The sequence below is a fragment of the Octodon degus genome, unplaced genomic scaffold, assembly GCF_000260255.1.
Source record: "Octodon degus isolate 3935 unplaced genomic scaffold, OctDeg1.0 scaffold00015, whole genome shotgun sequence".
NCBI lineage: Eukaryota > Metazoa > Chordata > Mammalia > Rodentia > Octodontidae > Octodon > Octodon degus.
In genome coordinates, this window is record NW_004524591.1 from 5,113,662 (window position 1) to 5,129,099 (window position 15,438).

The following is a 15,438-nucleotide window of genomic DNA, read 5'->3' on the forward strand; positions in this document are numbered from 1 at the left end:
ATATCCCGCGTACATACTAGTAAAGCCTAAACAAGTGGTATAGATAACTCCATCCCCATTAAAAATTAATATGAAAATTGAATCTCATTTCTCAAAAAATAATAGGAAGTGCACCAGTGTTTACTGACTCCTTCAAATAAGGCCTTGCAGCTGCTGGTCAGCTCAAGTCCCGGCGGAGCTCTGTAGTTTGAGAAAAAAATTGTTGTGTGTATGGAGCTTATTTATGCATATGCTAGTAGGGTTGTTGGAGCAAAATTCATTTTAACTTAGCCTCTTAGAAATGCCATTGTAGTTAGAAATGCTAATGTTCAAAGGGAAGGAACTACTGAGAAGAGGAGAAGGACAACAGTGGGGGAAGAGGCATATCTATGTGTGTAAGCAGGATAGTTTGCACAACTGTACTGTTGATTTCTGCTGCCTATGGAAAGGAGCAGTTGATGCTTAATTATTTTTCTCCCTTCTTAATTTCTCACAACTTTTTTCCCAATTTTGCTTTCATACATACAGTAACCTAAGCAACTAATTTGAAGATAACACTATGCAATACAATAAATTCTGTCAAACTCATTGTGTTTATTGAAATTCTGTATCATTTAATTAACATTATTTTGTAGTCTTTTTAAAAATTAAATGCTAAGGTAGTGGTAAATGCTAATAATTATCTTTCTTACTGTCATATCAAAGGAAATTCAAATTAGATGGCCAATTTCATTAACATTAATTTACAATGAAAATTCTCTACTTCTATTCTTATTTTTTACATAAGATTTTAAAAATAGTCATGACTTAGAGTTATGTAATTGAAATGCTGTTCACTTAACTATATTGTAAACAAATAACATTAGAAAGCTGTTAAAATATCAAAACTAAATTCATCACTTTCTTACTCTGCTATTCTATAAAGTATCTGAATAATCATACTTGAAGAGGTGAACTATTTGTACTTGGATCAACCACTTATCTCTCTTATCTAAATTATTTCAACCAAATAGAATGATGGACTTTCACTTGAGCATTTCTGCTAGCCAACACCATGATGTTTAACAATAATCAGCAACATGTTATCATCAATATATAATGTTTTGGTTATCAGATTCTTCTACATAAAATATAAATGTAAATTCTCTACTAGAAACAAAGCAACTCATCATTTTCACATGTAAAGAAACATTGATTCTTGGTAATTTATTTTTAAATTAATTTATTTGGGCTGGCCAAATCGCTCAGTGGATTAAAGCGCCTGCTTAGGCAGACACAGTGGCCGATGTTCCCCATGTACCATGCCGGCCCCGCCCCCTGGGGTGCGCTGAGCAGGATGGCGAATGAGGCTGGGCATGGTGATGCCTGCCTGTAATCCCAGCTCTTCCGGAGGCTGAACACAAGTGCATCACTACAAGCCCAATCTATGTAGTGAGACCCTGTAGACCCTGTAGATCCTTACTAAAATACAAAATATATCATTTGTTCAATATTTTGATTTGTAAGTTCTTTATCAGAATGTTTGTGAGACTTCGCTATCAAAATTGTTTTATTTATTAGATGAGTGATAAAGTGATTTAAAGTTCAAAATATATTCTTCATGGGCTATATCTATGAATCTTCTCAAGAAGACATAGGAATACAGAAGACAAAAAAAAATAAATTGATGTTTGTCTGTACATCTAGCAACATAAAAATACAGAAAATAGACTAATTCTCAAAGGTAGTCTGAAAGAGGTAAACCCAAAAAGGTTCCTTTTTCTATGCCATTCTCAACAAAAAAATTTACATTTCTGAATGGTTAGGGATGATTTATTTATTTCTCAGTCTTTTAGTTCAATATGGAGATATTTATGAAAATTAATTTAGGAAAAAGTTGACACTTTAACTCTGTATAGTTCTTACTTTATTATTATCTATCTTAAATTACTTTATATGTCCTAACTTTTTTCATGAAACTTGAGGTAGGTTTGAATTTGACTTTTAGAACCCAACCTATATTATCAACATACTTTGCCTATTTATTAAACAGAACTATTAAAAATGTCTTTTTTAATTGCACCCTTAGAATCCTTCTCTCGTACCACCTGTCATTTGACCTTCTGTTATCTCTGCTTTCCCAGCTGGAGTTAAATAATAAAGCTGGAGTTAAATAAAAATCAGTGAAGTTGGAGTTAAATAAAAAGAACTAGAATCTCAAGAATTAAACAAAGAAAGCTTCTTGGGGGGACTCAGTACTGTTGCTGTTCTAATGACTTGTGAATAATGACATAAAGAACAGTAGGATATTCTAGAGTCACTGGACACACAGGTAGGCTTGTTTAAGTGAAAGAGAAAAATTACATGTGAATGTGAAGCAAAACACAAATCACTACGTTTTGGCATAAAAAATAATTGTCCTTCATAGTCATGCAAAAAATGAATGGCTATTTTAAAAATACTTGACATCGAGCCACTTAATGACTTATGAGTAACAAACAAAGACTAATGTCTCTTGTTTCCGTTACTAGAGTTTGATCCAACTAGGTGGGATTTTCCATTTATCTTGGCAGACTTATGTATTCAGTCTGTTTATTCTGGTAATTTTAGAGATTTGACAAACCTGCCTCATAGCACCTTTGATCAGCTCTGTCTGAAAGGTTTTATAAAGTGGAAGAATCTCCTATTCTGTCTATATCCGGCTGTTTTAACTCTAAAAATATCTCTTTTAGCACTTCCTTTATTCATTCATTAGGCTGCTTTTTCCCTTCTTCCCAATGTGAAATACTACTCAATATTTGGGATCATCTTTCTCCAAATTTATCTGCAAGAGCAAGAAAGGCCAGAATCATTTTGTACAATTCAAAAAATATAATATGATGGCAGGACTCCACAATGTGCTGAGTGACCTTGCCAACTAACGATTACTAGCTGTTCATCTTGAAGAGTAGATGAAAAGAGGCTGTAAAGTGAAATTGCAAGTTAACATTTGGGACATTACTGGAGTGATAACTCTTCACTAAACAGCTTTATGTAATTAAAGTTCTGTGTTGCTCTAGGTTCCTCATTTTATTTAACATAAAATAATTATGTTAAATTCCTATTAGTTAAATGGAATACTGTATCTTTTTTGGTGTATTGAGTTTTTTCCTCCCTTTTTTGGTTGATGAAGTCTAAAGAGAATTATAGACTATAAAGGAAATTATTGACTCCCCAGCACTGCACTGTGGAACCTGAAATGTGCATCAGGCATTTTCTTGTGTGTGAGCAATTTTACAACTGTTCTTCAGGTAGGAATTGGAAAATAATCTGACTGATTCTTAAGGACTCAGTATATCTCAATTATTTCTAAAGTGCTAGCTAATCATAAGCAAAATCAAAGAACTGCTATAGGTGTCTATGATCTGAGTGCCTGTTCTGGCTCCAGGTTCCAAAATTTGAAATCCAAACCTCAAGGCCCTGGCTTTAGAGGGGGTCATTTGGAAGATAATGAATTCACTAAGGTAGAATCCCGTTAGCAGACACAACACCTTCATAAAAGGTTCAGTGAAGAGCTTTCCAGGCTCTGCAGCGTTGGAAAGTTACAGCAAAAAGACCACTGACTAGAAGACCCACCCTAGCCTCTATCTACCAGCACCTTAACCAGGGCCCTTTAGCCTGTAGAACTGTGAAAATTAATCTTCCTTACTTTATTAGTCTCCCAGTCTGTAATATTTCCAAAATCAACCTGAACTGGTAAAAGAAACTATATCTCAATTTAAAGAAAAAATAGATATAAAGGACTTCATTTTATAACACTACATATAAAATGCTGAACCCCCAATCTCTAAGAAACAAAGTATTTGGCTGAGATAAACATCTTGACATCCCATGTGAATATAAGATTTGCTAACAGTAAAATTGATGATTGAAACATAGCATTTTTGTTCCTGATAAATTCACCATAGTGAAACTTGGCCCAGAAAAATAAAAATAAAATTCTAAGATTTTTTATTTTAAGATACAGTCTAACGCAGTATAAGAATAAAACTTACATTTGACAACCAGGATCGTACTATCTTGAGGCTTTTCTTATGATATTCAGCACTTGCCACAATTCTTAATACTTGTTTAATTTTTGCCTCTTCTGTGAGTTCTAGGATTTGCTTCTTTAGCTTATTTTGACAAGATTTTATTACTAGCACCTCGCTCCACAAATGTTTGCTTTAAAAAAGAAGTAATTCAACATGCCTTGAACAGCAATGTTATCTCCCTCTTGGTGATAGTTGTGTTTTATTGTTTATAGTAAAAATACTTTCATATGTATTTATGGCATATAAATCTCAGTGGAAGAAAGATCAGGTATTTTTATTTTCTATTCTGTGCCTCAGGGCGTTTATTGTTTCTCTAAGAATGCCTCATTCCAAATGCAAATCCTGGATATTCATCCGATTTTTATGTAATAGATCAGTTCTTCCTGACTGGACATAATTGTTTTCTTAAGATATATTCTTGATGAGCAGTTTAGAGTCCAGTTTTTAATCTCCTCTTTATATTAGTTTGCAAGACTGAGAGATTTGTCACATAAAAGAAAGGCTTCACTAAAAAAAAAAAAAAAAAAAACAAATTTTCAGTTGCTTAAAAACCTAATTAGCTCTAACATTTTGGTGCTTTTTTACTTCCTCATAATGTTGTTGGATAATTTCTGAAATGCCTTCCAGGGACTTCAGTACTGACAGCAAGCTTCGTTCAATGATTTACTTTGGAAACAGGAGCATTATCAAATATGGCGCAAGGAGGAGCTCAAAACCCCTTTGCTTCCGGTGTCGAGGGCCCACTGAAGCATCCCAGGTAAGCCTAGTAGAAGACAAGACCCCATGCAGTGGAGGCCAACCGTCCTACCTGAGGCAGCACCAACTCTTCTTCAGCCCACTAACTGACATAGTGAAGGTTGGCAAACCCAGTCTAAAACTCTGACACAAAATTTGTAAGTCACTGATATTGGGCTGTTTGTTTCAGCAGTGTAAAACGTTGAAACAATATATTGAAAATGCTATTAAATGAGGTATATAAGTGTGTTTATGTATGTAAGTTTTCCAGTAGAATTCTTTTGAAAGGATGCCAAGGCCATTAAGAGAAAAGAAGATAAATATCTGTATAGCTTCAAAATCCCCATACCAGACTTAAAAAGAAACTTACAAAAACAGCTTATTCTTATACCCAAGTAGACCTCTGACCAAAGAATGAGGGGCTAACTGTGGACCACTCCAAGATTAGTAAACACAAAATCACGCCTTGCGTCTTGACTGGGAACACAAGGTTGTGTCTGTCCTCTTTCGTAGAATGGAATTACAATTAGCTTCTTGCATCTTTCACATGTTATTTAAAACATGACAATGTTCCTTTCAGTTTGCTGTCTCTGTGTAATTGTTTTCTTTTTCTGTGTAATTGTATTGAGGTATAATTACTCCTCATCCTTTATTTCCTCCTTCTTTCCTCTCTTCATTGAAAAATAAATACATAACAAAGACATTTCTAATGCTTTATCCTGTGTAACTTGATTCCCATTGTGCCAAATTCCGTACTCTTACAGAGCGACCTCTGTATGTGAAGGTCCAGAGAAGAACACGTTGTGCTCTGCAACTTAAGTGCTAGTCATAATATTTAATAAAATGTAAACCACCAATAAAGAAAACCACATAAAAGTTTGCACTGTGTATTTCCTTTACCCAGAAATAACCTACCGAAGTTGAGTTCTAAACAGTAAAGGGGAGATGATTTAAGAAAGTGGATAAAATAACTTTCCCTCAAAAGCTATGTTACATTTGCCCAAACCTCACTGATATTTCCTTGGTTCCAATGGGCCTTTGAGGAAGTAAGCACAGTCAAAGAGGAAATGAAACTTCTAGCCCTGAGACTGCCAATCATAACTGCACTGTCCGTAAAGATGTTTGCATTTGCCTCTCAGGAATGTTTTTCCAAAGATTAGCAATTGTTAGCTATCAGTAGTCTTCAATTCCTAGGGCAAATCAGAGACTACTAAAGAGACCTTGTGAGTACTCATGGAGCAAATTATTTGTCATTCAAAAAGGGACCAAGACACAATTAATTTTAAAAATACTGTTTATGTCTTCTTACTTGGATTTTATAGATTACTATTACTTCAAATTCTGTCTGTGTTGGGGCTGGAGAGATGGCTCAGTGGTCTAAAGCACCTACTTGGAACAAGCTTGGCAAAGCACAGGGACCACGGTTCGATCCCCCAGCACCACATGCCAGCCAGCTGCGCCCCCTTGTGGGCTGAGCTGCCCCCCCCCCCACACACTAAATAAATAAATGTTTAAAAAAAATAAAAAAAAAAAAATCTGTCTGTGTGAGTGCCAGAATTTTGAATTATGGAGACCAAAACGATTTCAAAAATATTTTCGATAAGATAATGGAAATACTTCCAATGATCTATATGCTATTGCTATCCATCATCTCTGAGCCTTCTAGCCCTGAAGCCACAGCAGTTGATGACTATTTCCGAACATCATAGTGTAAATGGAAGTGACATGGGTCATTTCCAGGTGAAAACATTTGCGGGTCAGTGCACAAACTTCCCACTCTGTCCTCCCTCCTGTGGCTGCCAGGGATACCACATGTGGAGATGGTAGAGAGGTGGAGTGCAAGGCTGTGAGTGATTATTCGGAATGCTGAGCTTGTAGAGCTTTTATGGAGAGTAGACAAATAATGAACTTGTTTCGTTATTCCATTGAGGTTGGAGGGTTAATGTGTTGCTGCACCGTAAGTAACTATCCTGAGCTACAGGTACAGGAAACTAACCCGGATTGCTAACATTTTATTTTGTCAAAAAAGAAAAATTTTAAATAGAAGCATGTGAAAGTCCTGATTAAGCAACATCTTTAAATAAAGCAATATTTTTATTTAAAAAATGGAAGAAGGTGATTATCACAGAATAAAGATTATTTCCTAAACCCAATAAATGTAGTTTCCCTTCAAGCATCATTACACATTATCTTTAATTTTGTCATTTTGCTGCACAAAAACTTTATCATAAAATAATTCCCAAATCTTCCAACTTGTGTTTAAGAACCACAAGTCTAGCTGTTGCAAAATGGTGAAAGAACACTGTTGGCACAAAGGGATTAAAAAGTTCATGTAATGGAAATGGTCAGTTTTACCTGTCTTTCAGTGAGATCTAGATTCACTGCTATCTCATATCGCCTCAGTCTGGTCAAATAATTATGATGGGCAAACTCTGCTTCCAGTTCTCGGATTTGTTCTTTGGTAAAAGCTGTCCTTTCCTTCCTGGGTTTGCTGTTGACTTCTGACTTGTAGTTTCCTTCCTGGGAATCTGCAAATAATAATATTAATAATCAATAAGACAACATGATTAGTGTTAATAATGTTTATTCAGGCACAAGCAATAATATTAGTCATTGATAGTAAGCAACTACTTTTCCAAGTTGGGGGCTACATGGAGGACAAAGAGAGGGCAAAGACACAAGAACTGATTTCAGCTCAAAGACACAAGGATTGATTTCAGCTTAGTAGGGTGAGATATACTTCTTATTTTTCTTATCTCCCTTTCAATAAGCGACACCCTAGTCAGGGAAATATTCAACTCTCTTTTTACACATGACCAAAAGTTGGATGGTTCATAATGGGGTGTTATCATAATAAGAATAATCAAAACCTCTTGAGATAACATATTTAGACATAAAACTTCACCTAACATATATACTTGTGGTCTAAGTATTTTTGAATATAGAATTCTTTATTTAAAATATAGCAAATAAGTACATGAATATTTTATCAATCAAATGTTTAGCAACTGAGCTATAAAAGTTCAAGCTGAAACTGAGACTATGTAAAGTATGTATATACTTACTGGATTTTTTATTTCTAATTATGTATAATCTCTTTGATGACATGAGCTATGTTCTTTTATTGCATGTCATACTTTACTCAATGTGGAATCTATAAATAAAATTGTGTTCATATGATTTAAAGTATGAACAGAGTTTAAAAGCATGTTTTTCATTATGTGTGTGTATTATAAACCTATTGTATAATATCTAATATCAATGATTCACATCAAATCTTATGTTATGTAAAATAAAAATAATAACTTGGAGTATATCATTCCTTATTTCTCAGGGACCAAGACAAAATTGACACACTGCACCTATTCTTGTTATATTCTTGAGATGTAGTTGAAACATATTCTTAATGCACCAACGAACAGTGTACTGGGCTATAATGAAAAAGAATCTTCATATAACAAGCAGAGAAAATAATCAGAATTAGCTCTTGTAAATCATTTTCTATTTACCCTTTGTGAAATATCAACATACTCAAGACAAAATGAAGCTTGTACTCTCCTGAAAGCTGTTTCTAAATTCTAATTGTATTTGAGTGTGTGCATACAAGTTCTGATACCTTTGTCACGTAAGAGTATGACAATTCTCCTAGGAGCTTAAATAGGAAAAGTGATGCAGGAAGAATTATGGAAAGCCAGAAATCACAGCAACTATTTAATTGACAAAATAATGCTGTGGTATGGCTCATACATTGTGTTTTTAAGCTACATTTATTTTTTATCTTCAGTGATAGCTAATTATGGCCAAAGATACCAAAAAATTATTATTTGCTTTAGAAGTGTTCTTTTCCTTTCTGTCTTCCTGCAGGAAGTCAAAGGAGAGAAGGTTCTGCATAATGGAAATCCATTAGACAAGGCTCTTTAATGTAAACACCTTTGTTTTGACTCTTACCCGAATCTATGCTGACCAGATGTCGAGTTTGCTGGTCTATCAGCAGCAGCAATAAGTTTGCATCAATATCTTGGCAAACTGGCCTTTCCATTCTCTTGATGGATCACGGACTAGTGTTCCGGCACTGCTGAGAACTCCTGCCCAAGCACTCACTGCATTTCTGGGCTTGTCGCTTATCTCCACATTGACTGACTCCCGCCACACCACCCACCTTTGCAGGGCATAGGGGACTTTATCCAATGCAAAACATGTGCGTTGATATGTCGCCCATCAATTGATCACACATTACAGGAGGCACTAGGGCCACGTGCACCAGATAATCAATGGAGTTTGCTCTCTCAAATCCACCCTGTTGTGAACAGCAGGCCCACCTCGCTGGCTTTTAGTAGAAACTACAGTTCATTGCACACTGGTTTGACGTCACTGATTCACTAATATCCACATCGTAGGGCATGTCAGCTATTCTGGCTTTGTTTGAAGAAAACTTCCAAATGATTTATTTATTATTTTTTAAAATTGTTCCAAGGGCTATTGCAGCAGATTGCAAACTCAGTCACAGCACAAAACAATCTGATGAAAGCCCTTCTCGCAAGGATCCATGTTCTCATCTGAATCGAAAGAATTGTGGCCAACTTGGAGCCTCCCTCTGCCTGAAGCTTGTGGCTAGTTGTTCTTTATATGGAGACAGTGCACTTTTCCCTTCAGTTAAACAACTCTGGAAACTAATGACAAAGCCAGCACATTTTTTCTCATGAGCAATTCAATTTGAATGAGTCACGGTTAGCACATTCCCTTATGTAAGCATGAATGAACAGATTCACATTGAAGAAAGTCTATTAGCTTGTATTTATTTTTGTTTCTTTGAAACTGATCTCCTCCAACTTTTGCCATGCTCAAAAGTACTTCACAAATATCATGCATACACACAAACAAACACACAAAGCATGAACAGTCCTATGTGATGGCTCTGTATACACATCCATTTTAAGGAGAAATACACAAAAGGAGGTTTATATATCCAGCAACTGGATTTAAACAAAAATCTGGCTATAACTCAACACTTAAACCCAAAAACAATTTACTGCATGCCTGAATTACAAACCAAAACTGCTCTTGAAGGAAAATCCAGTGACTAAAATGAAGTGACAGTGCACACTTATGTTTACAATAATCACAGAAGGAATCATTAAATTGCAATTAATAAAGCGTGAATCAGTGTGTGTTGCTTGACATCCACCCCTGAGAGGAACGCCAGTGCAGCTGAAGTGGCAGCACATCGATCCATGCAGTGGGGACGTCCATAGTGATGCCTGGGCTTCTGCTGTGGCTTATACCCACACTACTGCTCTGTCTTCTTAAGAATATGCCCCTTGAAGCTATATTTTTTTAAAATTTCTGCTTTGAATAATGTTGGTATTTCAATTTTGTTTCTTACAGTGTCCAAAGTTCACCACTTGCTGGCTCAAAGGCCTCCACTGTTATCACTTCACCAGCTATTTTTGTTTTTTGGTGGAAAATGGTTAGGAGGCTTAAATGAGGCTGTTGGCAAATTTCACATCGCTTCCATCTGTTTCCCAGCTGTTTCAACTGAGGCAAAGCTCCCTCGGTTCTCTGCAGCCTCCTGTAACCTATGCCAAATGGTAGGTGTTGAGGGGGGCGCTGGAAGCTGCCTTCCTTTCTTCCTTACAACCACAAACAAAATGTCACCATCTGTACAGTGTTTTCCAACGTAAAATATTACCGTTGTCGTGTTTCGTCTCAGATGCTTTAACGCACCTGTGGGTACAGCCTGGCACTCGCTCACCGCGCGGAGGGAAGCTTGACTTATGTGTTCAGGTATCCTCCACAGTCCCGCTTCTGTAACCTTTTGCTCCCTGCAACTACACTAATGGAAGAAGTCTGCAGCACTTCCGTGGAGGATAAAAACTGCCCTCTAAGGATCATTTCTGTCTAACAGTTAGAACTTCTCCACATGTGACTTTTTATTTCCCCCGGTGCAAGAGGATGCCAAAAGACAATAATGTTTTATTGAAGACAAGTGAGGTGAGGCTTTGGTCTGTTCATTCATGGCCCGGAAAGTTTTAAACAAGAGAAAAATAAAATATGATAGAGTAAATTTTTCCCTACTCTAGTTAAACTTATTAATTTCTTTCAATGAAAAACGTAATGTACCTGTATCTGTTAAATATCAAGATGTAATGCAAACCTTATATAGCTTAGTATAAAATGAACTTTTGTTTCATGCTCTGAATAAAAAGCAAATACAAAGGCTTGTGGTATCCTAGTCTTTTCACGTTGTTTGTATTGATGTTTAATAAGCTATTCAAAATAAGATATCCTGTCATCTATTTAAAAATCTGTTCAGGTTGTAGGTTAGCGAAGATAATAATCTTTATATAGGCATGGGTAATACACATGGAGGTTGGAAAATTTATAAGATAATTCTATTGCTGCTAGTAATTTCAAGTTTAAACAGGAAATTGCCTTCTTTATGGAAACTCAGCTAGCTTGCCATTCTATCTTTCTAACAAGTGGACATTTCAGCTTTTCTAAATTTTCTAAATAAACAGCCTGCACTGGGTTTCTTAAATCCTCTTGCCAGTCCACTGCCCAGATTGGTGTGCAAACCATACACGGAAACTGCTACTAGTGAATATGTTATATACTGAGTTGTACAAGGTGGAAAAAATAGTATTGAAAACCACTATACTAGACGTGAAATAGCATAGCACTGAAGCCATCCACTGTTAAGTCAAATTGCACACTATAAAAGTCAACTTCCATAGATTTTTAAGATAAACTATTATGCTAACAGTTATCTTCAAAATGCAGAACTCACCTACAATATTTAAATGATGGAACTAAACAAAAAAAAGGGGATATAGATGAATGTCCATTTTGTGTCTGTGTATTCAAAATGGTTAGGATAGATATGTAGCTACATTCTCTTAATTCAAGGAATAGAGGGATTTGTTCTAATAGTGTTTGTAAATAGGATATCATTTCTGCATCTTGTACAACAAACAACCATTAGGAAGGCAGTATGAAATGTGTTAATTACTGGAACTGTCCTACCAATTTCATTTGAAACTGTCTCATTGATATTTATTTCTCAATAAAACTATGGGGAAAAAAAGACAAAATGCAAAACTCCTTCTTTCCCTAAACTTATGATTGTCATTGATAGCTACACTTTTTTCACCATGTCACCTTATTGCTTGCAATTTCCTGGTTATTTGTGGGATTGTCTCATATTTTATTAGAGGAAAACAAGTGAGATAAATCCCAGCTTAATTAAATTTAAAACTGATTAATTTTTATTTTACTTGCAAAGATGATTGAATATTTGAATAGGCAATTTATAGAAAACAATTCCTTTCAATTAAAGCAATCAACATTTTTATTTGGTGAGTTATATTGAAAGATGAATGATATAGAGCTGAAAATTGTTTGAAATAGCCATTTTTATGCTACAAAATTGAAGTATCCTCAATTACACTTAGATTTGTTCTTATATGACTAATTAAAATGACATTATCAAAATTGAATAGCATGGTTGTATTATTACTACTTACACAGAAAATAATTATATTTTAACACAAAACATCCAATTTAAAATAGAGATTTAAGGGTAAAAGGATGGATATTTAGATGCTTAACAAAAGTGATATATTTTAGGATTACATTTTAGAATGAAAAGCAATTCTAATTTTCACAGTAATATTAATTGTTTATGGGCTACAAAAAGAAAATAATATGTTACAACAAGGTCAAAGGTATTTCTTTGTGGAGTAGATGACAGAAAACACAAAAAGTAGCTCATAAATGTTAAATTGTTAATAACTGAGCATGAATTAGATAGAAATTTTTGAAAACATAGTGGAAAATTCTAAGATAAAATGTCTGTGTCTCGAAAGATGTAGTTTTTTCCTCAGAGTGGATAATGAGCCAGCTCTGGGGCTACACTGCATCCCTGGTATCAACAGACCAGGCTTATTATGAGGGCTATCTTCTGGTTTCTTTGTATCTCCCCTAGAATTTTGAGATGATGGCAGTTATAAGAATTTTAGCCAATTTAATTTTGGTCCCTAGATGATAACTCCTTTTAATCAACGACATCCTATCCCAATTGATACAAGTATGTAGTTTTATGTCACAGGATATTATTAGGGGAATTCAGTTATTATTACATGATAGTTTAGCACTTTATTTTAATTTTATTATCCTGCTTTTTCTATGATTTATTTGTTTTGTAACTGGGACAGTAAGAAGATGCCAACACAATAATTCTCTCATGACATTATTCTAAAGTGAAAGCCATGGAGAACTAAACATACTAATATCGTGAATAACATCGTATAACTCCAAATGCACTAAATAAAGTATTTTTTCTTTAAAAATTTAAGAAGCCAAGAATATAAAAAGTGTGTGTAATTTACTTGCATCCACTTTGGTATAGATTTAATTCCATTGACTACAGACTGCAGTACACTTAATAAAGCCAGTATAATATATTATTGCTTTGTAAATCATTTGTAGACTTAAAAATTGGTTGTAGGGACCCAGAACTGATGTGATGTCTTTTGCTGTACTCTATCAAGTAAAAATAAAGCTGCAAGAGATCATAGGCATCCATCTAGTCAAGCAAAGTACACAGGATAGAAGCACACAGAAAGTACCTACATGGGTTGAGAAGCCCTGAGGAACAGTATATGACACAGAAAATTACACTAGCTTTTCCTTGATGTTACCAATTTAAAAAGGTTACCCTACCTGTGAACCCCATTCAAACACTTTGTGTTAAATGTCTTAACACATTAAATGTCTACGTATTCTGATATTCTAAGAAAAGATTTTTTTTTTTCTTTTTCTAAAACTTTTTTATGTATTTGGTTCAGGGTCTCACGAGGCAGCTCAGACTCATAGTGATCCTCCTGTCTCAGCCTCCCCAGCGCTGGGATGACAGGCATGCACCACCATGCCTGGTCTAGGTGGCAGGCACAGCATCCCGGGGGGGGGAGGGGTGCGCAATGCTACCATCTGCACTTACACTTTAATACATGCAAACACACCAGGCATGACGAGAGTGCAAATTTGCACATGCACCAGATTTGCTTCACACTCAGCACTTACGTCAGAAAATGGCTGGGAGCTGCTTCTCATTCCTGCATCTTTAGGGAGATGGGAAGGGCAAGAAACTAATTTCAAAAAATTAAAGATAATAGATAACTAAGCAGAGCCAGAAGAATTGTGATTCTTGTAATTCACAGCTATCAGTAGAGTGCAAAGAACTGAGCTCTTTTATAAAATAAGACAGTAAGATACAGTTTTGCATTGCAGGGCTAGAAAGCTCAGCTCAGTTTTGCTAGTAGCTTGGGAAATCCCATGACTGTGTAACTGGGGAGTGTCCACAGAGTTCTCTGAAGTATTAAGAAGGAAGTCTACGTCTTCTGAGAAGAGGAGGCCTTGCACGGTCATCGTGACTCTGGGCCTCCTCTGGGCAAGTCATCACAGTGACTTCGTATGTTTCTGTAACAATAACTTAGAAATTACCCAGCTTTCATTTATCTTCTTTGGCCTCTGTAGTCTGGACTCTAGGAAATTTAAGATCATTTCTTTATTCACCTTTATATTATCAAACCTAATTCTAAAACTGTGTTGAAATTTTTACTTTTGTGCTTTGATGATATATTGTTTTCTCAAAATGAGTACTAAAGAAAGTTTATCCTTTTACTATGATTTAAGTGGAATTTATGCATATCACCCAATAACACTTTATATTAACTTTCACAGCCCTTATGTGCTTTTCACATATAATTTATAGAAGATGGGCACAGCTCATTTCCCCTGGTTTTCATTCTTATAGGGGAATTTGTTTTTAGAAATGTTCAAATAGAAAAGTACAATTTCAGTGTCACTTGTATGACATTTAAAATCCAAGCAACTGAACATTGTATGAATTGAAGGAATATTTTGAGTACAGATCAGAGTTCCTAACCTCAGCACCATTGATGTTTTGGACTGGTTAAGTCTTATTAAAAATTAAGTCTTTTATTCATTTAAAATCAGTGAAATAGTTTAAGAACATTCAAGAAGAAGTTTCCAGAGGGATGGCGGTCCTAAATTATATTTAGCAAAATCTTTACCTTCTACTCACTGACAAGGACAGGAATCACAGGGCAGGTCAAATAGCTCAGCAGATTAAAGTGCCTGCAATCAGGGACAGGGTCCAGGGTTTGATCCCTAGGCCTGCCATGCCAGCCCTGTGCCCAGACCATGCTGACACTGGGCATGGTGGCACACACCTGTAATCCCAGCTCTTGGAAGGCTTTGAACAGGGGGATCGCTACAAGTATGATCTAGTAGTGAGACTCAGAACCCCTTGTAGACCCTTCCCAAAAAAAAAAAAAAAAAAAAAAGATAGCATTACCCAACTCCTTTTCATGTTGTCCAACAACATACAATTTTCAGCTTAATATAAGAGTAAACAGCAAATAATATTTTAGTATATCACAAATACAGAATACAACATTATTTAAAAATTAAAACTGTCAAGTCTTGATTAGAATATTGACCAAAGCCAGGATTGGTAGTTCATTCCTATAATCCCAATGCCTAGGAGACTGAAGCAGAACGATCACCAGGAAGTCGAGGCCAGTGTGAGCTACATAGTATATTGGAAACCAGTCTGGACTACAAAACGAGACAGATCTTGTCTAAATAT

The 15,438-nt window shown here is 35.6% G+C and overlaps 1 protein-coding gene across 1 annotated transcript in view; it reads right to left on the reverse strand.

Annotated features, from left to right (window-relative positions):
* Meox2 (mesenchyme homeobox 2) overlaps positions 1-15,438 on the reverse strand; it is a 69,664-nt gene that overhangs the window by 11,854 nt on the left and 42,372 nt on the right. Inside the window, exon 2 of the mRNA XM_004626432.2 lies at positions 7,122-7,294. Within this exon, the coding sequence (XP_004626489.1) occupies positions 7,122-7,294 (173 nt within the window). The remainder of the gene's footprint in view (positions 1-7,121; positions 7,295-15,438) is intronic.